This window comes from Callorhinus ursinus, unplaced genomic scaffold (genome assembly GCF_003265705.2).
Source record: "Callorhinus ursinus isolate GAN/ISIS: 27379988/994484 unplaced genomic scaffold, GSC_fseal_2.0 scaffold61, whole genome shotgun sequence".
In the NCBI taxonomy this organism is placed as follows: domain Eukaryota; kingdom Metazoa; phylum Chordata; class Mammalia; order Carnivora; family Otariidae; genus Callorhinus; species Callorhinus ursinus.
In genome coordinates this window covers 3,666,185-3,689,632 of record NW_027397123.1, presented here as the reverse complement: position 1 = coordinate 3,689,632, position 23,448 = coordinate 3,666,185, and the positions used below count along the sequence as shown (strand labels likewise).

The 23,448-nt window shown below is 53.9% G+C and overlaps 2 protein-coding genes across 2 annotated transcripts in view; both read left to right on the top strand.

Annotated features, from left to right (window-relative positions):
* Positions 1-20,904, top strand: part of LOC112810572 (IgGFc-binding protein-like) — a 29,795-nt gene extending 8,891 nt beyond the window's left edge. Inside the window, exons 5-18 of the mRNA XM_073885142.1 lie at positions 232-827; positions 4,373-4,961; positions 5,501-6,051; positions 7,020-7,542; positions 9,539-9,738; positions 9,899-10,040; positions 10,164-10,855; positions 11,886-12,414; positions 12,901-13,502; positions 14,168-14,714; positions 14,993-15,192; positions 17,032-17,427; positions 20,328-20,617; positions 20,748-20,904. Coding sequence (XP_073741243.1) covers positions 232-827; positions 4,373-4,961; positions 5,501-6,051; positions 7,020-7,542; positions 9,539-9,738; positions 9,899-10,040; positions 10,164-10,855; positions 11,886-12,414; positions 12,901-13,502; positions 14,168-14,714; positions 14,993-15,192; positions 17,032-17,427; positions 20,328-20,617; positions 20,748-20,796 — 5,906 coding nt within the window. The 3' untranslated portion in view covers positions 20,797-20,904. The remainder of the gene's footprint in view (positions 1-231; positions 828-4,372; positions 4,962-5,500; positions 6,052-7,019; positions 7,543-9,538; positions 9,739-9,898; positions 10,041-10,163; positions 10,856-11,885; positions 12,415-12,900; positions 13,503-14,167; positions 14,715-14,992; positions 15,193-17,031; positions 17,428-20,327; positions 20,618-20,747) is intronic.
* A 390-nt stretch (positions 20,905-21,294) lies between these two features.
* On the top strand, positions 21,295-22,427 carry SDHAF1 (succinate dehydrogenase complex assembly factor 1). The gene has a single exon (XM_025854596.2). It carries the CDS (start codon positions 21,408-21,410, stop codon positions 21,762-21,764), a length of 357 nt encoding a protein of 118 aa, XP_025710381.1. The 5' UTR covers positions 21,295-21,407; the 3' UTR covers positions 21,765-22,427.
* Positions 22,428-23,448: the final 1,021 nt, after the last annotated feature.

Here is a 23,448-nt window from a genome sequence, read left to right as displayed (position 1 = left end):
GGACTTCTGGTTTCTGATGATAAAAACTTCTTTACTCTGAGATGGAGATTGCTGGAAAGCCTCCATTCTAGGGGAGGAGGATCCCCAGGATCCTGGGCACGACTCTTGGAAGCTGAGGGCGAGAACGTCTCCATTTCAGGGGTAGCTGAATACTTAGGTCTCTGGAACCAGACTAGGAGATCCTGATGTGAACACTTTCTCCCCTCCACCTTCCTCTCCCTCTGCCCCCAGCCATCGAGTGCCCCCACAACAGCCACTACGAGCCGTGTGGCTCCTCCTGCCCAGAGACGTGCATGGGTCGGTTGGGAGCGTCGTGCCCGCTGCCCTGCGGGGAAACGTGCGCCTGTGATGCCGGCTACGTTCACAGCGGCCCTGACTGCGTCCTGCGGCGCCCGGGGCTTGATGGCTGTGGCTGCACGCACCAGGGACGTCTGCTGGGACCAGGCGAGACCTTATGGGAGGGCGTGGGCTGCACGCGCCGCTGCGTCTGCCCAGCTTCAGGAGGGAGCGTGATCTGCACCCAGGCCGGTTGCAGGCCAGGTGAGCGCTGCATTCTGTCACTCGGCCTGCGCACGTGTGTGCCCTCGAGCATGGGGACATGCGTGGCGGCCGGCGGAGGCCACTACATCACCTTCGATGGACGCCGGTTTCGCTTTCCCGGCTCTTGCGTGTACCTGCTGAGCGGCCTTAGTTCTCCAGCGCCGCAGGAACTGGCGGACTTCCGTGTGCTCCTGGGCACCGGTCCTGATGGCCTCCCGGGTAGCCTCGAAGTGCTCGTGTCTGGGTGCCACCTGAGGCTGGACCCCAAGGAACCCGGTCGTGTCCTGGTGAGAAAATCCCAACGCTGCCCACACATGCACCCAGGGATCCCACGTTATGACCTCCTACCCAGGGTCCTCACCTCAAGACTCCCAACCCTGATCCCAAGAGCCCCCTAACCTCACCCTAGGATCACACCTTGAGTTTTTGTCCTATGATACTGGACCCTCAACCTAGGACTCCCACCTCCTTCCTCTTGCCCCATGATCTCTGACACAGCCGCTTAACTTAAACCCCCCAAAACTAACCCCCAAATCAGAACTCAAGCCTTAACTCTTTAGGACCAAACTCTAAGTCCAGAAGCTCCTTACCCAGTCCCGCATAACTTCCTGTGGCAAAGGAAAAGAGGTTGTAGTGTTGTTGGAAAGGCTACATGGAAGGCACTCACTAGGTGCCAATATAATAACACATAATGCACAAGAGTCCTTTTAAGGTAGATACAATTGGCATTGCCATTTTCCAGATGAGGAAACTGTGGCCCAGAGAGGTGAGGCCATTTGCCCAAGGTCACACAGCTGATAAATAGCAGAGCTGGTATTTAAACCTTGGCATTTTGGCTCCAGGGTCTGTTATGCTGTCTCTGCAAAAAAAACACACACACACACACAAACACACACACACAAACACAAAAACAAAACAAAACAAAACAAAAAAAACATGGCCTCAGCTACCTCCTTTGTGAAACATAATTCAGAGTCCCCAATGATTCTGACACCACTTTAACATGGCAAATTTTCTCATCGAGGTAGGAAAGGCCCTGGGAAGAGACACTGGGAGAGGAGCTGTGGGGCCATGGGGCTGAGTATTCACCGACCACAGAGGACAGGACCCAGACACCAACAGTTATTTTGCATCAGGAGTTTGCCTTGGCAATATTTTTAATTTATTACTGAATTACCACTTTTTAAATTTTGGGGTGGATTTTTTTATTGGGATTGCATTGAATCTATAACTCCAACTGGGCAGACTGTTGAGTTTGCCAGCCCACCAACATGGTATATTTTTGTTTTTATAAGTCTTTTATTTTATTTTATTTTACTTTATTTAAATTAATTAATTAACATATAGTGTATTATTAGTTTCCGAGGTAGAGTTCAGTGATTCATCAGTTGCATATAACACCCAGTGCTCATTACATCACGTGCCCTCCTTAATGCCCGTTACCAGCTACCCCCTCCCCCACCCCTCCCCTCTATCAACCTTAAGTTTATTTCCTATAGTTGAGAGCCTCTTATGGTTTGTCTCCCTCTCTGATTTTGTCTTGTTTTATTTTTCCCTCCCTTCCTCTCTGCTCCTGTTTTGTTTCTTAAATTCCACATATGCGTGAAATCACATAATTGTCTTTCTCTGATTGACTTATTTCACTTAGTGTAATACCCTCTAGTTCCATCTACGTCATTGCAAATGGCAAGATTTCATTCTTTTTGAGGGCTGAATAATATTCCACTATATATATATATATATATATATATATGTGTGTGTGTGTGTATATATACACACACCACATCTTCTTTATCCATTCATCTGTCGATGGGCCTCTGGGCCCTTTCCATAGTTTGGCTGTTGTGAACACTGCTGCTATAAACATTGGGGTGCAGGTGCCCCTTCAGATCACTACATTTGTATCTTCAGGGTAGATACCTAGTAGTACAATTGCTGGGTAGTAGGGTAGCTCTATTTTTAACTTTCTGAGGAACCTCCATACTGTTTTCCAGCTTGCATTCCCACCAGCAGCGTAAGAGGGTTCCCTTTCCTCTGCATCCTCGTCAACATTTGTTGTTTCCTGACTTGTTAATTTGAATTACCACTTTTAAATGAGGAAGGCTGGACGTATAGTATCTCTTGAGAAACGAGAAGCCCTGGCAATGGGTCTCCTATTCTAATGGCCACTTGTGGTTGGGACTTTCCTCTCTAGCCAGGGACACATACTTTCTCTCCAGTTTGTCACAGTCCCCATCACAACCCACCCTCTCCACTTCACTCATTTAGTTATTTGCCTGGCCCCTGGAGGCATGTGAGTTAGGACCAGGTTTTATGCTTCTCCTGGGACCAGGGGTCTAGCCCTAGGGGGCCCTAAGGGACCCTAATCCCAGAACCTAAGATCTCTCTGATGCCCCAAGAAACACTGCCGCACAATTACAAGTCCTTACTTTATCCTTAGAACAATTTTTTCCCAGTGAATATTATTATTTTTCTCATTTTACAGAGAAGTTAAATAAACTGCCAAAGTGAGGGGCACCTGGGTGGCTCAGTCGTTAAGCGTCTGCCTTCGGCTCAGGTCATGGTCCCAGGGGTCCTGGGATTGAGTCCCGCATCGGGCTCCCTGCTCCTCAGGAAGCCTGCTTCTCCCTCTCCCTCTCCCCCTGCTTGCCTCTCTCGCTGTGTCTCTCTCTGTCAGATAAATAAAATCTTTAATAAATAAATAAATAAATAAATTGCCCAAGTGAGACAGCTAAACAAACCAGAAGCCAAGATTTGAACCCAGATAACTTGACTCCAAAGTCAAAGGACTCTTAATTATCACAGTTCACTATCCTGACACATGTAGTTATTTAAAATTGGACCATATGAAGCTGCCAATATTTGATGGGTTTTTTTGTTTTTTTTTTCCCCTACAAATGTGGCAGTTTCAGAGAGTTCAACCTACGTGTTTGAGACAATTACTCCTGGCCTGGAGTGTCTGGGACAACAACTCCTAGCTTTGACTCAAGAATCCTAGAGCCTTCATTGTGGGCCCCAGGATAATCGAGCTTTTAGCGCTGATTCTGGGCTCTTGAAACCCCAGTCCTGACCCAAGAATCTCGTTTATTCATTCAACAATCACTTACTGAATACCTACTGTATTGCAGGCACTATAACACAGGTTATATGTGTTCACTGAATTTCAGACCCAGTTTCAGTCCAAGTGGCATCCCCAGACCCAATCCAGGAATTTTAAATCCCCAATTCCCAAAGCTTAAAAACCCTCACCCCCAATTCTTATACCCCTAGCCCCAGCTGCTATGGGCAAATATGGTTAGACCATGGATAGCGGCTTCAACATTTGTATGTGTTGTGGACAGACCTCCCCGCCCTGAGCCATTTGCACAGCACCCTGCATTACCTAGAAGCCATTATCTAGAAATCCCAGCATCCCTAGGACTCTACAGCCTGACCAAGCCAATGAGCCTCATTCATTCATCCATGCATTAGTTCAACAAATATTTATTGAACACAGACTAAGTGCCAGACACTGCACATGTGTCACTTTGAGAGGCTGTCACTTTCAAATCCCCAAATCTGATCCAGGAACACTACAGGCCCAAATCCCAGAATCCACAATTCTCACCATCCAAGTATTTGTTGGAAAGACTAGCAGTACCGTGGACAGCATCCCAAGCTTTTTTTTCTTCTTCTTCTTCTTCTTTCTTTTTTTTTCTCAGGTTATTGTAGACAGACCCCTAGTGCCTCAACAAGGCCTTCTAGAGGCCCTGCTCTTACCTAGGGACATAGGCATCCTTGGTACTGATACTGGGTCCCTAGAGCCCCAGCTTGACATACCTTCCTCACACAGGTGAATGGAGACTGGCAGAATCTACCATTCCAGGCTGTGAGCAACAGTACCCTCATCTTTCGCCATGGCTGGGACACTGTGGTCAGCTGCCCCTTTGGCCTGCGGGTGACCTATGCCCCCGGGATCCGCGTGGTAGTGGATCTTCCAGCAGCATATATGGGCCATGTGGTGGGGCTGTGTGCTGACTACAATGGGGATCCCATGGATGACCTCCAGGTGCCTGGAATTGTGCTGGGCACCAAGCTGCCTGAGGATGCATTGGTTTGGGCCTTTGGCCATAGCTATCTGGTGGGTTCCCCGACTGGGTGCCCGGATGCTGCTGACAAGATGCCGCCACTGCCACCATCCTGTGTCACCCTGCGGACCACCAGCACCCCAGCCCACTTTGCCCACATCTGTGACATCCTCTTGGACCCCCTGGGGCCCTTCCAGCTGTGCCATGAGATGCTGGCACCAGGTCCCTATGTCCAAGATTGTATGGTGGATGTATGTCTAGGCATTGGACCCTGCCCCATGCTCAGCCTCTACTGTGAAACTTGCCAGCTGCTGGGTGGCCAAGTCTTCCCCTGGCGGAAGTCGAGTCTGTGCAGTGAGTGCCTAGGGCTTCAGTCAGCCTCTCCACCTTTGCTCATCTGGGGAACCTGGTCCCACTCCTGACAGAGGTTCAGCTCCTTGGCTGTTGCTCATCCCAGGGCGCCAGCTCATCCCTGCACAGTGTATCCCTGAGACCCTGTACTTCCCACTGAGCCAGCCTCCACCCATCCCTCCACCCCGAGACTGGCCCATCCAGTGTCAGGCCTACTCTGACGAAAGTCCAGCCCCCAGCTCTCACCCTTCCTTCTTCTTAGCCCTGATTATGGTCCCGCCCTTCAGCCCTTACCTCTCAGGGACTCAAACCTGTTCATGGTCCAGCCCCCTAACCCTTACCCATCCAAGCCCTACAGATTAGCTCTGCCTCTGATCCACACCACCTGGTCTTTTGCCATCTGGAGGTTTCTGCAGCTCTGCCTAAGTAGAGCTTTACCCCTGCAGGGCCCCAGATGCCCCATCCTAGCCCCAAGGGGGAGGGGGAGATTCCCAACAGCCACATGCCTTGAAGTAATCCTCCAATCGCACTTGCTCCCGCAGGCCCCCTGTGCCCCGCACACTCGCGCTACACGCTGTGCGCTCCGGCTTGCTCAGCCACTTGCGCGGGGCTGAAGCCACCGCCTGGCTGCGACGGCCCTGGGCTCTGCCGCGAGGGCTGCGTGTGCGACGCGGGCTTTCTGCTGAGTGGCGCCGACTGCGTGCCCGCGGCTCAGTGCGGCTGCCTGAGCGCCGGCCGCTACTTGGAACCCGGCGCGCCGCTGTCGTCCCCGCACCCCGCGACCAGCCGCTGCTGCCGCTGCCGCCCTGGCGGCCGGGTGGTCTGCAAACCCTGCCGCTCAGCCCCGGGCGGCCCAGGCCTCTGCCTCGCCTCAGACGGACTCCGTTACCGCACCTTCGACGGCACCACCTTCCACCTCCCGGGCGCCTGCACCTCTTCGTTGGTGAGCACGGGCACGGGCCGCCTTCGGGGTGTGTGGCCCTTCGAGGTGGTGCTGGAGAAAAGCCCACGGACGCCCGAGCGCCGCCGCGCGCTGCTCTGCGTGCACGGCCACCGCTTCGGCCTAGACTGGGAGGACTGGGGATACATCACGGTGAGCCCCCGCCCTGTGCTCCGCCTCCTTTCAGCTGCCTGGCAGCCTCTGTTCTGACAGGTGGGGTCTCTGAGTGCCGCCGCCTGATGCCCGCCTCTCTCCAACAACCTCATTTCCACTCTCCTCCTTCTTCTCCCTTCTCCACTTCCCCCACCCTCTCCTCTTGCCCCTTCCCCTTTCAATCCCTCTCTCAATAGTTGGGTCTGCACATCCCCGTTCCATGCTGCTCAGGCTCTGTCTCTCCCACTTCCTTCCTCTCTCTCTTCACCCCCCACACCCACCCCGCCTTATCTCCCCCACCCCCAGTCTTCATCTCGGTCTCTTTCCCTCTTCCACCGGGGTCTCCATGAGCCCTCTCCTGCTCCACGACTACCATCACCTCTTCCCCACGAAGCCCACCCAGCCTTCCTTGACCCCTGCTCCCTGCTGGCCCAACCCGCTCTCTGGTGCCCCTGCCTCTCCACTGCCTTTCCTCTCCAGGTCTCCCCCTCCTTTCCTCTCCACAGTGGCCCCTCCCCTCTCTCCTCCTCCTGCCTCCACGCCCCCCCCCCCTCCCTCCCCGCTCTACCGACCTCTGCTGCCTCCCAGCCCCAAGGTCCACGGATGCCCTCAGGTCCCTCTCCGGTCCCTGAGTAAGGAGTTTCCCCTCTCTCCCTGAACTCCGGGCCCACCTCACCACCCTCCCTCCCCCTCACTCAGCTTCCCCTCTCTAGGTCTCCACGCACCTTCCCACAATACCCACTCCCCAAGCACTGCCTTGAATATCCCTACCCCTTGACTCCTCTCCTTCACCCACTGTCGCTCTTATCACCCCGGCAGTCCCTGTGCACCCTTCCCCCGTTCTGGCACACCACCTCTCTTCCTCCTTACACACACTGCCCGCACCACCCCTCCTCCCAGACTCCTCCCAGTTCTCCCCAGACCCGGCCCTCCCCTCTCACTGCGGGCTGCCCCACCCCTGCCCGCAGGTGGACGGCGTGCGGCGCTGCCTGCCCTTCCAGCTGACCGAGGGCAGGGTGCGCGCCTTCGCGCGGGGCGCCTCGGTGGTGCTCGCGGTGCGTGGGGGCCCGCGCCTGCTTTTCGGGCCCGGTGGCCACCTGAGCGTGGAGCTGCCTGCGGCCTACCGCGGCCTCACGCGCGGCCTCTGCGGCAACTTCAACGGCAAGGCGTCGGATGACCTGCAGCTGCCGAGGCCCGGGCCCTGCGCGGCGCCACGTCCCTGCCCGGGTTCGGGCTGTCCACCGGCCGCCGAGGCCGCGGGCGCAGACGCAGCGTGGCGTGGCTCTTGCGGCCTCCTGCGCGAGCCCGGCGGCCCGCTGGCACCCTGCCACGCACTTCTGCCGCCCGAGCCCTTCTTCCAGGCCTGCGTGGCCGACATGGGCCGCGCCGGCGGGAACCGCAAAGTGCTCTGTGCCTTCCTGCAAGCCTACGTGGCTGCCTGCCAGACGGCTGGTGCGGATATGAGGCCCTGGAGGGCTCCCAGCTTTTGCCGTACGTCCCCCGCCAGAGGGCTTTCCGGTCGGGTGGGGTCCGCGGCGGGAGACCGCGGTCTGGGCTTCATTCATAACACAGGTGTTAGTTGAGGGCCTACTACGTGTCGGGCCCACGCTAATGATACAGCACCAAACAGGACAGAGTCCTGCACACCCTATGGTTGGGAAAACAGATTTGATTTTATCCCTTAGCTAACATTTAAAAAGCACTCATTCAGTTTCGGGTGCTGTGTTAAAATTGTTCCCCCTGGACCAGCAGCTGCAGCAGCAATATTCAGGGCTTGTTTACAATGCAAATTCTTGCCCTGTCCCAGACTTACTGAATCAGAAACTCTTGAGTGGCACCCAGCAATCTGTTTTAACAAGCCCTCCAGGAGACCTGGACACAAGGCTGGGTCTGAGAACCTGTTTTACCTGCTTTAAGTCAGCTCACTCCATCTGTGAGCTGCTCTAGGAGAGAGGGACAATTGTCTGCCTCCTATAGTCGGGGACAGAGGCACCGAGAATTTTCCAGATCTCACAGTCAGCAGGGGGCGGAACTGGCTTGTCACCTGGCTCCAGAATCCTCTCTCTGACACCCTATGCTATAGTTTCACTCCCAACAATAATGTAAAAATACTTCCAGTAGTAACACAAAAAGAACAGCTGACCTCACTGTGTGCATTGTCAGTGCTAAGCTCTCAATTCTCCCAACAGCCCCATCAGGCAAGTACATCTTATGGGTGAGGGAAACCAAGGCATAGATGGTTAAGGAATTGGCCCAGAGTCACACACCTAGAAAATGACTTACTAGCTGGCACCTGAATATTTTGTTCATATAACAAATTCTCATCAACTTCCAATTTCTCTGTCCACATGTATCCTCCATAATCCTCATGGACTCTCGGCCCCACCTTGACTTATCATTGTGGTATCAGTGTCTATCTCCTTCTGACCTCTTTCTGCCTCTACGTTCAAATGTTCTTGGAGGAAATCTGTATGGGTTGCTCTTTACTTACAGACTGATGGCCACCTCCACCTCTGTCTGTCATGGTCATTTCCCCAGCCCTGGCCCAACTAGCTGGTCATGGATACACAATGTGGCCACTATATCAAGCAGGACTCCTAATGGCAACGTCAGAGTCCCAACTCAAACTGAAGGAAGAAAGACCAAACAATCTGAAGCGTATATAACTGCGAAGACTGAGGGTGTTCCTATCCTCAGGCTTAGCGGGATTAAGAATTTCCAACTGCAGTTAAAAAAAAAAAAAGTCAATTTTTCTCCTTCTCCATCTTGTTCGTCCCTTCCTTCCTCTGTCTGTGCTAGCTTTATTCTCAAGCAGATTCTCCTCTGTGGTACCAGCAAGGCTTTGGCAACTTCAGGCTGACAATTCTATCAGCTTCAAAGCCTTTGCAAAAATGTTACACGCTTTTCCCAGTGGCCCCAGCAGAAGTCCCAGGGTCCACCACCCACGGGTTTTGCCTGTCCAGTTATTGTGATCCAGAGGAGGGAAGAATAATCTGATTAGCCAGCTCTGGGTTCCGTACACATCCCTGGAACCTGGATGTGAAATCACCTCAGTCCACATGTTGAAAGTAAAGTAAGGATGGGTAGTTATCAGAAAGCAAGTGGGGGTATTATTATTAGAAGGGTAGAGAGGGCAAGAAAAGACATCCACCACTAGAAGCCACTGACAAGTCCCCAATGGACCCAGACAAGCAGGATAAAAGGTGGGATCACTTGGTGATTCAAGTAATAGTCAACCCCCTCAGCTGGGACTGGGATTGGGAGGGAAAACCCCAGAAAAGACAAAGAGCAGGGAAGCCATGTTAGTCCTATCTGGGATGCATTCAAGTAGCTAGCGCCCTGCATAGCATGCAGACACTGCTCAGTCCCTGCTGGTTGTTATTGCTGTCGAGGTTAATCCGAGGGGGAGGTCTGCAATCTGAGGGTGCGGGGTCAGCGGAGGGTATGCCCCTGGCTTGCCTGTGTCTAACAAGCCCCCTCTCCACAGCCATGCGGTGCCTCCACAACAGCCACTACAGTCTGTGTGTGAACCCCTGCCCTGCGGCCTGTCCCGGCGTTCAGGAAGTGGTGCAGCTCCCCACTCCCTGTGCTGAGGGCTGCGAGTGTGAGGATGGATTCTTCCCAGCTGGGCGTGACTGCGTCCCCGCGGACCACTGTCCTTGCTTCCACCATGGCCAGTACTTCCCTGTGAGCATCCTCCTGGGTCCTTGTCGGAGCTTCACTTGGGTCCTCCCACTTTGCCTTGGATCTCCATGCACTTCCTTGTATGGGTCTCATCTCAGAACCTCTGGCTGCACCCTCCCTTCAATGCTACCTCCCTTTTCACCCTCCCTCCCCTCCTCCACAGCCTGGCCAGACAGTCCTCATCCAGAATTGCTCCTCCTCCTGTACCTGCCAACTAGGGGAGGGTGTGGCCTGTGTCCCCTTCAGCTGCCCTGTGGAGGAGGTCTGTGGCATCACAGATGGAGTCCTAGGCTGTCGATTGCAAGGTGCCCAGGGCTGTGGTCTAAGGGGTCAGAGATTGGGGCATGACTCCTAAGTCCTGGGAGGGAGAGGACTGGTGACCCAGACCCCTGGGACTCATATGTGCCTGATCTCTCTCTCCCCCACAGCCACCTTGGCCCCTGTGCCGAGCTCTGTGGCCCCACCACTGGTTTCCCCACCTTTCCCACCCCTGCTCCCCAGCCCCAGTCCTCAGTGCCCAGAAAACTCCCGCTTTGTTCCATGTGGCTCTGCATGCCCAGCCACATGTGCCAACCCCGCTGCCCCAGATCACTGTAGCCACCCGTGTGCTCCGACCTGCCAGTGCCTACCTGGCTACCTGCTGCTAGGGGGCCGATGTGTGCCCCGTGACCACTGCTCCTGCTTCCTGCACCAAGGCCGGACTTTCTGGAGAGACAACTGTACTCAGCAATGCCACTGCCCGACCCTTGGTGCCCTGGTGAGCAAGCTTCCCCAGTGTTGGCCTGACAAGTGCCATGGTCACTGCAAGGCCTCCACGGGTGGCTGGTACCACTGCCTGTTAGCCCAGTCCCCACCCGGTCCCACTGTCCTGGAAAAGTCACCGGTCTGCATGGCCACTGGAGACTTCCACTTCCACACATTTGGAGGAACCCACTATGAATTCCCTGGCTCCTGTGTCTACCGCCTGGTGGGTCTCTGTGGCACAGCCCATGCCAACCTTCAGCCCTTCAGCCTGGATTTGACCCCACTGCTGCGGCCACGTGGCTGGACCAAGGCCCTGACCCTCTTAGCCTGTGGCCTGAGGCTGGACATGAGTCCAAAAGATCTCAACCACATCCGGGTGAGTTTTCAAAGGCTCCAGATCAACCCATTATCCCTTACCGTCCCCACTACCCACAGGTAACCTGGAGTGTCCCCTCTTTTCCTGCTGATGCCCCCTTTATTGACTCTCACTGATCCTCAAAGATGTCCTCCAATTTCTTAACAGCCCATTGACTTGCCTGTTGACCCCTTCCCACCGACTCTCTGAGACTCCTATTACCCTTGAGTCTCCTATCACCTTCCCATTAACCCTCCACTGAGTCCTCAGTTAACTCCCCTTTAACCATAGACTCAGCCTTGATCTTTCCATTGACCTTCCCTTTCTCCCCCATCGAATATCCCATGAACCCATTCATTGCCCCTCCCCAACTGATCCTACCACTGTTATATTGACTTGCCCATTAACCCTATTACTGTCCTCTTGATCTCACTCCACACACCATAGATATGTACTGAGCTATCAGTTAACCTTCCTAGTAATCCACCGACATTGATACTATTTACATGTCTATGGATCTTCCCATTGAGCTTCCTATTGCCATTGAATCCTCAGGGCTTTCTATTATCCCAATTGTGCCTGTCTTTGATTCTTAGTCTCACCCATGGAGCCTTCCTTAGACTGTCCCATTAAAAATCATTGACTCCACCCCCTTTTACTCACCTGCTGAGCCTCCCGATTGCCACCCAAAGCCACCTTAAGCATTCTCTTGATCCTCATACACCTTATATTTGTCTATCCACATTGCCATTATCCCTCTTCTTGATCCTCCCATTGCTCGCTTACTGACTCCCTAATTATTCTTTTTACCCTTCGTTGATCTCCCACAGACCCCTCATGAACTCTTATCTAATCGCTCTACCACTGAACCCTTTACTTACCCTCCACTGATGGTCCATTGAATCTCCTTATGATTCCTAATGACTACCCCTATTAACCAATGTTCCCCTTGATCCTTCTCTGATCTTTTATTGACATTTCCAAGAATTTCTACTGAAATCTCCTACATCCTTGCCCCGCTGTTCTCGCCACCTGCATGCCCTCCCTGTAGGTGGATGGAATTCTGGAATCGCTGCCTTTCTTTCACGGCCACTGCCTCCGTGCCTACTACCAAGGCCGCCAACTCTGCGTAGACACGGACTTCGGCCTCTCCCTGACCTACGATTGGGACAGCCTGGCACGTGTAACGCTGCCGAGGCTCTATGGACCCTACCTGTGCGGACTCTGTGGCCAGCACGGCCCGAGCAGCCCCACCGTGCAGGTGCCCGACACCTGGAAGGTGGCAGAAGTGCCGGGCTGTGGCCCATTCTGCGGGTCCCTCTGTCCCAGCCCGTGCCCAGTGGCCAAGCGCATTCTATTCGCTGGAGACGCGTACTGCGGGCTGCTGGCGGCGGCCGAGGGTCCCTTCGGGCCATGCTACGCCGCGCTGGACCCGCTCCCGTTCATGGACAACTGCCTGGACGACGTGTGTCGCCACTACGGCGCTCGTCACATCGTCTGCCGAGCCCTGGCCGCCTTCACTGTCGCCTGTCAGGCTCTGGGCGTGCACCTGCGGCCCTGGAGGACGCCTGACTTCTGTCGTGAGTGCGCGGGGGTTGGCGGAGATAGCGGGAGAAGGTCGGAAGAGCTAGGATTTGGGACACCCGGGCGGGGGGGGGGGGGGGGGGACGCGGGAGGACCAATGGGGAAGTTCAGGCCTGGGTGGGTGGAGCCAGGCGCAGAAGGGTGGGACTTGCGGAGGAGTTAGACCTGGAGGGGTAACAGTTTAATTAACGAGATCTTCCTGTCTTTTGTGCCTGTCTCATTGTCACTGTCTCTCTGTCTCCCCGGTGCTTCTGTGTGCCTCACTGTCTCTACCTCACGTTCCCATTCTCTGTTCCTCGTTCTCTCTCCCCGCGGTGTTGCTCTCCACGCCCCCCGCCCGGGCCCCCCATCCTCCGTCTCCTTCTAACGGTCTGTTCCTCTCAACCGGCTTACGCCTTCCTCTGCCCCTCGCTATTTCTTCCCCGCGTCTCCCCATCTCTTTCCCCTCGCTCTGACCCTCCCACCCCCGCGGCTCTCCCCAGCCTTGCGGTGTCCGCCGCACTCGCACTACGAGCTGTGCGGCCCGTGCTGCCCAGTCACGTGCGCTGGCAGAGAGAGCTGCCCCGGCCGCGGCGCCAGCGGCAGCCGCTGCTGTGAAGGCTGCGTGTGCGACGCGGGCTTCGTGCTTAGCGGCGCCGCCTGCGTGCGGGAGGCCAAGTGCGGCTGCTTCCGCGCCGGCCGCTACCGAGCTCTGGAGGCAGTGTGGTACCCCGGGCCCCGCTGCGCGCGCCGCTGCCACTGCGGCCCCGGCGGCGCGGTGACGTGCGCGCCGCGGCCGTGCCGGCGCGGGCGAGTGTGCGGCCTGCGCGGAGGCGAGCGCCAGTGTCTCCCCGAAGGCCGAGGCAGCTGCGCCCTCGCCGGGCCCGCGCACGTGCTCGCCTTCGATGGCCGCGTGCTCACGCTGCCCCCGCCGGCGCCCTCCCCTTCTGAGCCCTGCCTCCACGTGCTGGCCCGCACTGCAAGCCGGGGGCCCTGTCCCTTCAGCCTAGACGTGGCCCGCGATGGGGCCGGGCTGCTCAGCCTGCACCTCAACCTCTCCGGGCACCACCTGCAGCTAGACCGCACCCTTGTCGGCGTCATCACGGTAGGCGTCCACTGAACTGCGCCCACGCCCCGCCCTCTCCCTCCTGGAAGCGCCTCAGTTTCCCCCACCATGTGTAAAAACAATGGGCGTTGTCTGCCCCTCAAGGCTTAAGAGATGGTGCAAGTATGTGACAAGGTAGAAAAGCATTGCCTGGAACACAGTAATGGCTCACTAAAGCGTCACTGTTAGGTATGCATTATCACCTCCTACCCAGGATTGGAGAAAATCAGTCATTCAGGATTATTTCGGTAAATTGTATGGAGAATCTCTCTGTGGTCCAGGAAAGCCCTGGAGGATTTGATGGGGAGCAAGTCCTGGGAGAGCTCACATTCCTCCAGGGAAACAGATGATAAGTAAATAAATCAGTAAAATAAGTAGTACATCTGATGATGGGTATAAGAACTATGAAAAAAATAAAACCGGGAAGAGAGAGAGTGTAAGAACAGAGTAAAGAGGTTTAGCACTTAAATAAGGTGATGAGGAAGACCCCACCAAGAAAGTAACACTTGAGTCAAGATCTGAAGGAGGTGAGGGAGGGGTCCATGTGGACATCTGGGAAGGGGCAAACCAGGCAGAGCAAACGCAAAGTGCAAAGTTCAGGGAAATGGCATGGGAGCAGGCTCAGCCTTCACAGCCCCAATCCTGACCCCTTTCCTCCTCCGCAGGTGGATGGTGAGCACTGCCAGCTGCCCTGGGTATGGGCAGAGGGCAGGGCCTGGGCCACGTTGGAGGGCCGCCATGTGGTGGTGTACACGGCCTGTGGGCTACATCTCATGTATGACTGGGGCAGCCAGGTGCGCCTAACTGTGCCTTCCACCTTCCACGGCCAGCTGGTGGGGATCTGTGGGGCCTTTGGTGGCAAAGTTGGCCCCCTTGACCTGCCTCTAGACAAAAGATCCTGGCCCAAGGGCCTGGTCACTAACCCCTGCCCGCTGCCCCAGCCCAATCTTGACTTTAGCATCAGCTGCCCCACACAACTTGCCCAGATCGTCAATGCTTCCAAACTGTGTAGACTTCTACGGGCACCAGATGGTCCCTTTGGCCGCTGCCTGGGCCATATCAGCCCCAGGCCTTTCCTCAGGATATGCCTGCAAGACATATGTCATACCCATGGCCAGCACCTTGGTCTCTGTGATGCCCTCACTGCCTTTACTGCAGCCTGTCAGGAAGCTGGCATCCCTGTGAAGCTCTGGAGGGGCCCCAAGCTTTGCCGTGAGTGCTCTGGCTGGGTCTGGAATGTATCTGGGGCAGGTGGCAGGCAGCAGGAAGAGCCCATCCTGATGGGGATCAGAGAAGCCTGGACATAGATGGAATTGGCTAAGTAGAGTGTAGGGGGGTGGGGAGGGCATCCAAGAGAAAGAGAACTGTAATTGCAAAGGTGTGAAGGTTGGAAAATATCAATGGGACGCTAGCCTGACCAGAGCAGGAGGCAACAGGATTGGAGAGGGAAACTTGAATCCTAAGCACGGGCCTTTGCCATCCACCTGCAGCCATGGTTTGTCCACCCCGAAGCCACTACAGCATCTGCGCACGGACCTGTGATGGAGGCTGTGTCCAGCCTACCAGCCCTGCACACTGTTCTACCCAATGCTATGAGGGCTGCCAGTGTGACCCTGGACTCATTTTTGATGGCACAGACTGTGTGTCTCAGGACCACTGCGGCTGCTTTGACCGTGGACGCTACATCCCTGTAAGAGAGGTCCCTAGGCATGGGCGGGTGGGTGCGGAGTTTCCCATATCTCGTCATAGGATGTTCCCTGGACCACACTGTATCAGTCAGCATTTGCAGTTGTAAATGACAGAAAATGATGCCAAGTATCTTAACTACAACAAGGATATATCTACCTTTAATTGTTTAAATTTGAGGCCTTCAGGCATGGCTGGATTCAGGGGCTCAAATGATGTCACTAGGACTCAAGTTTCTTTGTCTTTCATCCCTGCCTTTTCCTTTTTCTATGTTGGCTTCTATATGAAGTAGGCTCTAGGTCCAAATGCTGTAACGGAGGCTCAAAACTGCAGTGACTTAAACTCGATAGAAGCTTATTTCTCTCTCATGAACAGTCCAAGAATAACCAGTTTGGTTCCTTCAAGTCAGGGACACAGACTCCTTCTATCATGTGGTTCTGCCTCCCCTGTAGTATTGCAATCGTCTGCTCCCGACCACATCTACATTCATGCAAGTTGGCCAGGAAAGGAGAGGGGACAGGGAGGTTCACGCCTCCTCTCTTTGAGGGCATAACCCAGAAGTAGGACATACCACTTCTGTTCACATCCCATTGGCCAGAACTTCACAGAAGGGCCCCATCTGGCTGCAGAGGCAGCTGGAAGACATGTCTTGCACTGGGTGGTCCTGAGTGCAGCTATAAATACTAATTCTGGGGAAGAAATGGAGACTGGATATTTGAAGACATGCATAGCCTCATTCTCCAGCCACATCTGTATGTAGGGCATGGTTGTCTCCTCCTGCTCCAAGCTTATGATGTACATTTAGCCATCTCCGTGGAGAGACAGGCTTCTCTCTCAATAGTTACAGCAGAAGTCCCAGTGCTGACTCCTATTGTCCCAGTGTAGGTCATCTGCCTGTCCCTAAGCCAGTCACAGAAGCCGGGAGATGGGGTACTCTGATTTGTCTCTGACTGGCCACGCCTGGGGCATGTGCCTAGAGCTGAAGCCAGAGAGCAGTGTACCACCTAGGAAACCCCACAGACTGAGAGTGGGGCCAGTTCCCCAAAGAAAGTGGAAGGCTGTTCCCAAAAGACCGTGGATGGACCCTCAGCGGGCAAAGCACTCCCTTCAAGGTTTTGCGCTCTTGGGAGTCCATTCAGAAGTAAAGAAAGGACCCCCAGGATGGCTGACATAGTTGTCTTGGAGATTAGGGGCCACTGGATAGGCAAAAACAATGTTTAAACCCCAGACCACCCTGGAAATGAAGAAATGCCCACACCGGGAGGAACAGGGCATAAGAGCTGATACTTCTGCCATTGCTTGTCCACTCCACACCAGCACTGACACTAGCCCCGCATCAGAATTTGCAGAGAGCTCTTAAGGCTTTTCACACACCAATGAAAAGCAGGAGGGTTGTCCTGGATTAAAAGAGACTAAAAGATCACAATAAGTGATCATTAAGTACACCAAGTGCAGTACGCAAAACTTGATTAGATCCTAAGTCAAAAAATATCGTTAATAGATATTTGGAGACACAACTGGAGAAACGCATCAAACTTTTTTATTTTTGCCCATCTCACAGAGAAAAAAAATATCTCAATGGATTTTTTACTTGTGTTTGTCTTATTAGGAAGTTGAGCATTTTTTTCAAATGCCTAAGAAACATTTGTATTTCCTTTTCTATTAACTTTCTGCATAGCCTCTGCCTGTGTTTTTATACTGACTCATTGGTCTTTTTTTGATTTCTAGGAACTCTTTATATATAAGGAAACTTAGTCCTTCGTGATATATGTTTTATACATATGCTTTGTTGATATTCATAATGGTTTTTTGAATCCAATTTTGAGTCTGTCTGTCTCTGCAGGTTGGGGAGGCACTGGTCCTACCTGGCTGCCAGGAACGCTGTATGTGCTTGCGTGGTCAAGGCCTCCAGTGCCAGCCCTTTTCCTGCCCACAGGGCACAGGCTGCATCCTGGATGGGGGTGTGCGGTGCTGTGAGGCTGGGGAGGGTGCTACATGCCGCCTAGAGCCAGGGGGCCTCTTCATCACCTTTGATGGCTTCAGTGGGCTCACACCCGTGCCTGTTACATCCTGTGCCTATGAGCTAGCCACATTGGTGGGTTCCAGGCCTGAGGATCCTGACTGGTTCCATGTCATTGCTGACTTCCTGCCCTGTCCTGGCTGCACTGCTCACAAACCACGAGTGATCATCGGCTTCAGGGATGGCTGTGCAGCTGTGGGAACCAATCAGGAAATATGGGTAAGGGACTCCCTCAATTCTAGCCAAGACTCTTTCGTAACCTGGAACTGATCCCTGGGGACTTTTGATCCCTCATTGGCCTTCCGTAGCCTTCTAACATAGGACTGTTGCATCACCCTGATCGCACGTTGACCTTCACTGGCTAAATGTCCTTGTCCTGATGTCACATGACCCATTAGACCCCACATAAACTTCACCTTGGACTTCTCAGGACCCACTGACTCCACCTTGACTCAGGTCCAGCTGAACTCCTGGGAACTACTGACTGAGTGATCAGAGCTCTAATGGGGGGAGCCCAGGCAGAGTGATCAGGGCTGGAATGGGGAAAGCACAGGGAAACAGTGGAAGCCCAGAGGAGGTACCCTCAGTTTAGGAGACCAGTGAAGACTTTCTGGAGAAGGTGACAGATGAGCTGGGACCTGATGTTAGGCTGGGGAAGAGAGCAGGGAGGAGTGTTGCAGAACAAGGCCAGGGAAAAGGAGGGACCATATTTGGGGAGTAGTGGCAAAAATCAACTACTGAGTTTAAAATAGCCCAGTAAATGTCCGTGGACTTAGGACCAAGGAGGTTGTTAGCGACTTAAGAAATCACAGCAGGGAGGGCGCCTGGGTGGCTCAGTTGGTTAAGCTGCTGCCTTCGGCTCAGGTCATGATCCCGGGGTCCTGGGATGGAGCCCCGCGTCGGGCTCCCTGCTCAGCATGGAGTCTGCTTCTCCCTCTGGCCCTCACCCCGCTCGTGCTCGCTTGCTCTCTCAAGTAAATAAAATATTTAATAATAATAAAAAAGAAATCACAGCAGGGGGATGCCTGGGTAGCTCAGTCAGTTAATCTGAAGGCATCTGCCTTCAGCTCAGGTCATGATCCCAGGGTCCTGGGATGGAGTCCCACATCAGGCTCCCCGGGGAGCCTGCTTCTCCCTCTCTCTCTGCCTCTCTCTCTGTCTCTCATGAATAAATAAATAAAATCTTAAAAAAAAAAAAAGGAATCACAACAGGGGGAAGCTCCTGGATTGCAGGTTTGAGGACTAGCAGGAGTAGACACCTCTCTTGACAAGTTGCAAACTCCCCTTGTCAAACAGACGAGAATAGAGCTCAGCCAGGAAGAGGCAGAGGGCAAGAGTATCTTAGGACTAATTTACAATTAGGATTTTATGATGGGAGACACTCAGGGATGTTCAAGTGCTGATGGGAAGAAGCCAGACAAAGGTTGGAAATCCAGCAGAGCGAGATACCAGGGTAGAGGGCACCTGCCTCTCCTAAGGGAACATGGAAGCAGGGGAGCAGCTGAATTGGAATCTGGGCAGGCAAACTGGATGGTATTTATAAGAGGAAAACAAGCTTGAAACCCCATGTTGAGAAACAGAATACAGCTGTGTGGTGGAGACTAATTGTAAGAGTGGGTGGATGGTCCAGCAAGAGAACAGCTGGGGTATCTGCCACAAGCTGGCAGATAAGCTAAGCCAGAGCCTTTGGTTAAAGGGTCAAGAGACCCTGACTGTGTGTCTCCTAAACTTCTATTGTAACTATGGGCAAGTGAGTGAGTGACTCAATCTCTCTATACCTGTGTGCTCTTCCACAAAAAGTGGTGATAAGAATAGTACTCACCACCTAGGGTAGCTGTGAAGATTCCTGCAAAGTGCGTGGCAAATACTAAGAACTCAGTAAGTAGAAGCTGTGACTGCTCTTTGGGGCACCTGGCAGGCTCAGTCAGAAGAGCTTGAAACTCTTGATCTTGGGGTCATGAGTTCGAGCCCCACGTTGGGTGTAGAGATTACTTAAAAGTAAATAAACTTAAAAAAACCTTTTTTTAAAAGCTGTGATTGCTCTTGCAACCACTTCTATATTATTAATGGAGAGACAGTACGTAGAGCAGAATGGTTAAGAACACAGGTCCTGAAATCAGACCCCTTTGGTTCAAAACTGGCTCTGCCACTTACCAGCTATGTGAACCTGGGCAAGCTGTGTTATTTCTCTGGGCCTCAGGTTCTTTTTCTCTTTCTGTCTTTCTTTCTTTCTTCCTTCCTTCCTTTCTTCCTTCCTTCCTTCCTTTCTTTTCTTTCTTTTCTCTTTCTTTCTTTTCTTCCTTCCTTCTTTCTCTTTCTTTCTGATTTTATTTATTTATTTGAGAGAGAGAGCATGAGAAGGGGGAGGGTCCGAGGGAGAAGCAGACTCCCTGCTGAGCAGTGAGCCCGATGTGGGACTTGATCCTGGGACTCCAGGATCATGACCTGAGCCAAAGGCAGTCACTCAACCAACTGAGCCACCCAGGCGCCCTCTGGGCCTCAGTTTCCTAATCAGTAAAAGGCAAGAGGCACATAGGCATATAGTACTGATCTACCTTGTCAGAGTGTTAGTGAGGATTTACTATCACTTAAATACTTCAATATCATTAATGACATAAAATAAGTTAGGTGACAATATATTAAAATATCAACTGCATCATATCCTGCAATATACTGTCACACATTATCTTATAAATAACCAAATATTAGAGCACTTGGACTAGTGCCTGGCACAGAGTGTGTGTGTAAACAGTTATTAGATTATGAAGACACAGGTGAGAGAGATGCGACAGGTTCCAAAGGCTTTTTGTTCTCTAAAGCTCCCTTTTAGGAAAGAGTTTATCATGGAAAATTTCAAGCATCACAAGAGAGTGGTGTTATGAAACGCTGTTACAGTTACAAATATTTTGCCTTTCATGCTTTCATCTTTTCGTCCCACTCTTTTTGCTCTGTTCGTGCTGGAGGATTTTAAAGCAAATCCCAGACCTTATTCCTCTAGCGAAGATCTGCGTATGTGTTTCTGCTAGAGACACGCGCGGCAGGATTCACAGTGGCTTCTGAGCCGCACGGTGGTATTCAAACCCTCATCTCCTCCCCTGGCCCGCCTCCTCGATCTGCAGGTGAACGGACAACCCGCGCGGCTCCCAGCCCAAGTATGCAGGGGCGTGGTCGCACGCTGGGCGGAGGGCTCCCGGGTTGTCATCGAGCGGTCCCCCACGCTGCGGGTGCTGGTGGGGCCCGAGGGGGCCGTGGCTCTGCGGGCCTCCCCCGCGCTCCGAGGACGCCTCCGAGCAGCCTGCGGAGACTACAATGGAATTGCAGCCGACGACCTGATACTCCCAGGAGGACTCCGGGGTGCCAGCCTAACCGACGTGTTCCAGGCGTGCCGAGCTCGGGGCTTCAGCAACTGGTGAGGACCTTCCCTTCTCTTCCCGCGGTACTTGACTCACACCGGCAGAGGGCGCGATCAACGCAACTCTCTGAGCCCCAGGCTGCCTTTGGGCACTTGGAGCTCACAGCCCGTCTCTCTCTTCCCGCAGCACGGAGAAGCTTGTCATGCCAGCCGTGACACAACACTTCACCGCCTGACGCCGTCCCTCTGTGTGTCCCCATGGCTGGGACCTCCCGACGCACACCTGCCCTGGGGATGGGAACCCACGGACCTCCCCGAGATTGTTTTAATAAATAACTTCTGACCAAACCTGCTTGTGCCTGTATCTTCTTCCCAATGCCCCTGCGCCCCGGGAGAGACAAAGGCCCCTCTAGTTCCCGTCTCCCAGGACCCTCTAGGGTCCTGCCTCAGGGGTTACCACCCTGAGGTGGGAACCAAAGTCCCCTCTAGGTCCCGTCTCCCAGGACCCCAAGAGTTAGGTCGGGATCCTGTCCCCTTCAGACCCAAAATCTGAGTAGGAGCGCCTGGGCCTCCTCCTCCTCCGTGTTCCCAGACCTGCAGTACCCTCTCAAGGACACAGATTCCTTGTGGGGGCAGGCCCCCCGTGAGCCAACAGCACCGCCCCTGAGCCGCAACGTTGTGACGTAACTGCATCGACAGCCAATGGGACAACACAGCAGGAGGCGGAAGTTTTGGAGGGCGCGGGCCGGAAGTGCCCGTTGCCCCGCACAGCCGCATCTCCTAAAGGTGCCGCGGCGCCACTGTTCGTGGGGCATTGCCAGCGAGCGCCCGCGGCCCAGCTGCTACCATGAGCCGGCCCAGCCGGCTGCAGAGGCAAGTTTTGAGCTTGTACCGCGAGCTGCTGCGCGCCGGGCGCGGGAAGCCGGGCGCCGAGGCGCGGGTGCGGGCCGAGTTCCGGCAGCACGCCTGCTTGCCACGCTCCGACGTGCTGCGTATCGAGTACCTGTACCGCCGCGGGCGGCGCCAGCTGCAGCTGCTACGCTCCGGCCACGCCACGGCCATGGGTGCCTTCGTGCGCCCGCGGGGTCCAACCGAGGAGTCCAGCGGCGCGGGGGCTCTAGGGACCCAGCCTGACAGTGGTGCTCGTCCGAGGAACCCCCTCGGCATCATGGAGTCACCAGAGACCCCTCCCGATGGGCGATGACAGGCCGAGGAGCTCACCCGGTAGCACAGGGGAACCGAGGGCCCGCCTGACTGCGTGGGGAAACCGGGGAGCCCGCCTGATGGAGGGTGAGATGTCTTGAGAAGACATGTCCTGAGAAGACCAGCTGTCTGGATTGGGGGAATCGGAGGCCCTCCTAGCGACGTGGAGTCCTAGAGACCCCTATGATGGATGCTGAGAGATGCTCGACCTTGGCCCAATCCATGATGACGGGTCTACTCTCCCCATGAGGGTTTGGGGCGGCTTGGTTGCTGGCTGGCTGAACTGTGACCAGCTGAGAGCTACTGACCGGAAAGGTTGGGAGGCAGGACGCCCGCCGTCGGACAGAAAGAAGAGACACCCTTCTCTTGACCCTGGGCTTCCCTCTCTTGTATTTAACTCTGAGAAGAGCAGACTTTTTGCAGAGAAGTTTGGGAAGATACCCTGATGGATGGTGAGAAGCCCCGAATCCCCCTTTGGAAAACTTTCTTCGCATTAGTTGGGGCATACTAGGACCTGGGAAGAAGGGGCTGGGATATCTTACCCCATCTGATCAACTAAAGACCCCTCAAGACCTATACTTGTTAATTCTAAGGGGGAACCCTGACTCCTGCACCCTTCTCCCAGGACTGTTGAACAAAAGGAATAAAATCGGGGATGTGATTACTTCCCTTTTGGTGGTCTTAAAGATTTCACATGTTTGGGGATTTTTGAAAGTGCCCTCGCACCAAGAAGTGACCTTCTGGGAGGGATAGAGAAGAGCTGTCTCTTCCACGCTGGAGCCCTCTAAACTAGCAGATTGGTTGAAAGCAGCCTAGTTCTTGCTCCTGGGCAGATCCTTGGGACCCACCCTAATTTGACCCCAAAGAAACCCTAGTTGACTCCTTCATAGAAGGTAGTGAGGTGAGAGAGAAAATGGTGGAGCTGAGGCGGCCTGGGTGGTAACCCCTGAGGCAGTACTGGGGACCTCAAACATGGCTAAAGAGTCCAACCTCAGCTACAAGCGAGGATTTTTGTCAGCAAGGCCCAGGCATACCTCCTCCCATATTCCTGTATTGATCTTCCTTAGACATTCTCTGGGGTACTGCATTTTGCAGCACTGAATTCTATTTGCGCCCATGTCGGTTACATAAGTGGAAAGCAGATGAATTCTTAGCAAATGCCGTTGGGAAGAGGAGGAGAGCCTTAGGAAAGGAACTCAGACTTCTGACCAAAGAGAGGACAGACAGAAGAGAAACATGACTCTGCTCTAATCCCCATGGGGGACACAGGTGCACAAAGAGTTATAAAGTGGAGTTGATATATGAAGAATTATAAGGAGTTTCCCAGATGGTAGAGTCAGACTTCTAAGCAGGAGGACCAGTGTGGGCAAAGGTCCGGAGGGGACAAAGGGGAGAAATGCAGGATTCCAGCTGGGGCCTGGATTGCCCCGGAGCACAGGCTGTTGTGGCTTGCACACATGGCTTCTACTTCAGTTGTTTCGGCTTGCTCATCTCTCTTCAGCCTCAGTTTTGTTTTGTCTTGTATAGAGTTTGTGTGGTAGAGAGAATGAGGGAGGGGAGTGCCTGATCTGAGGGAGGAGGTTGTAGGTCATTGGTAATTAAGAGCATGGACTCTAGACCTGCAGTGCCTGGTTTCGGATCCTAACTCCAACATTTACTAATTATATGATCATGGACCTGTGATT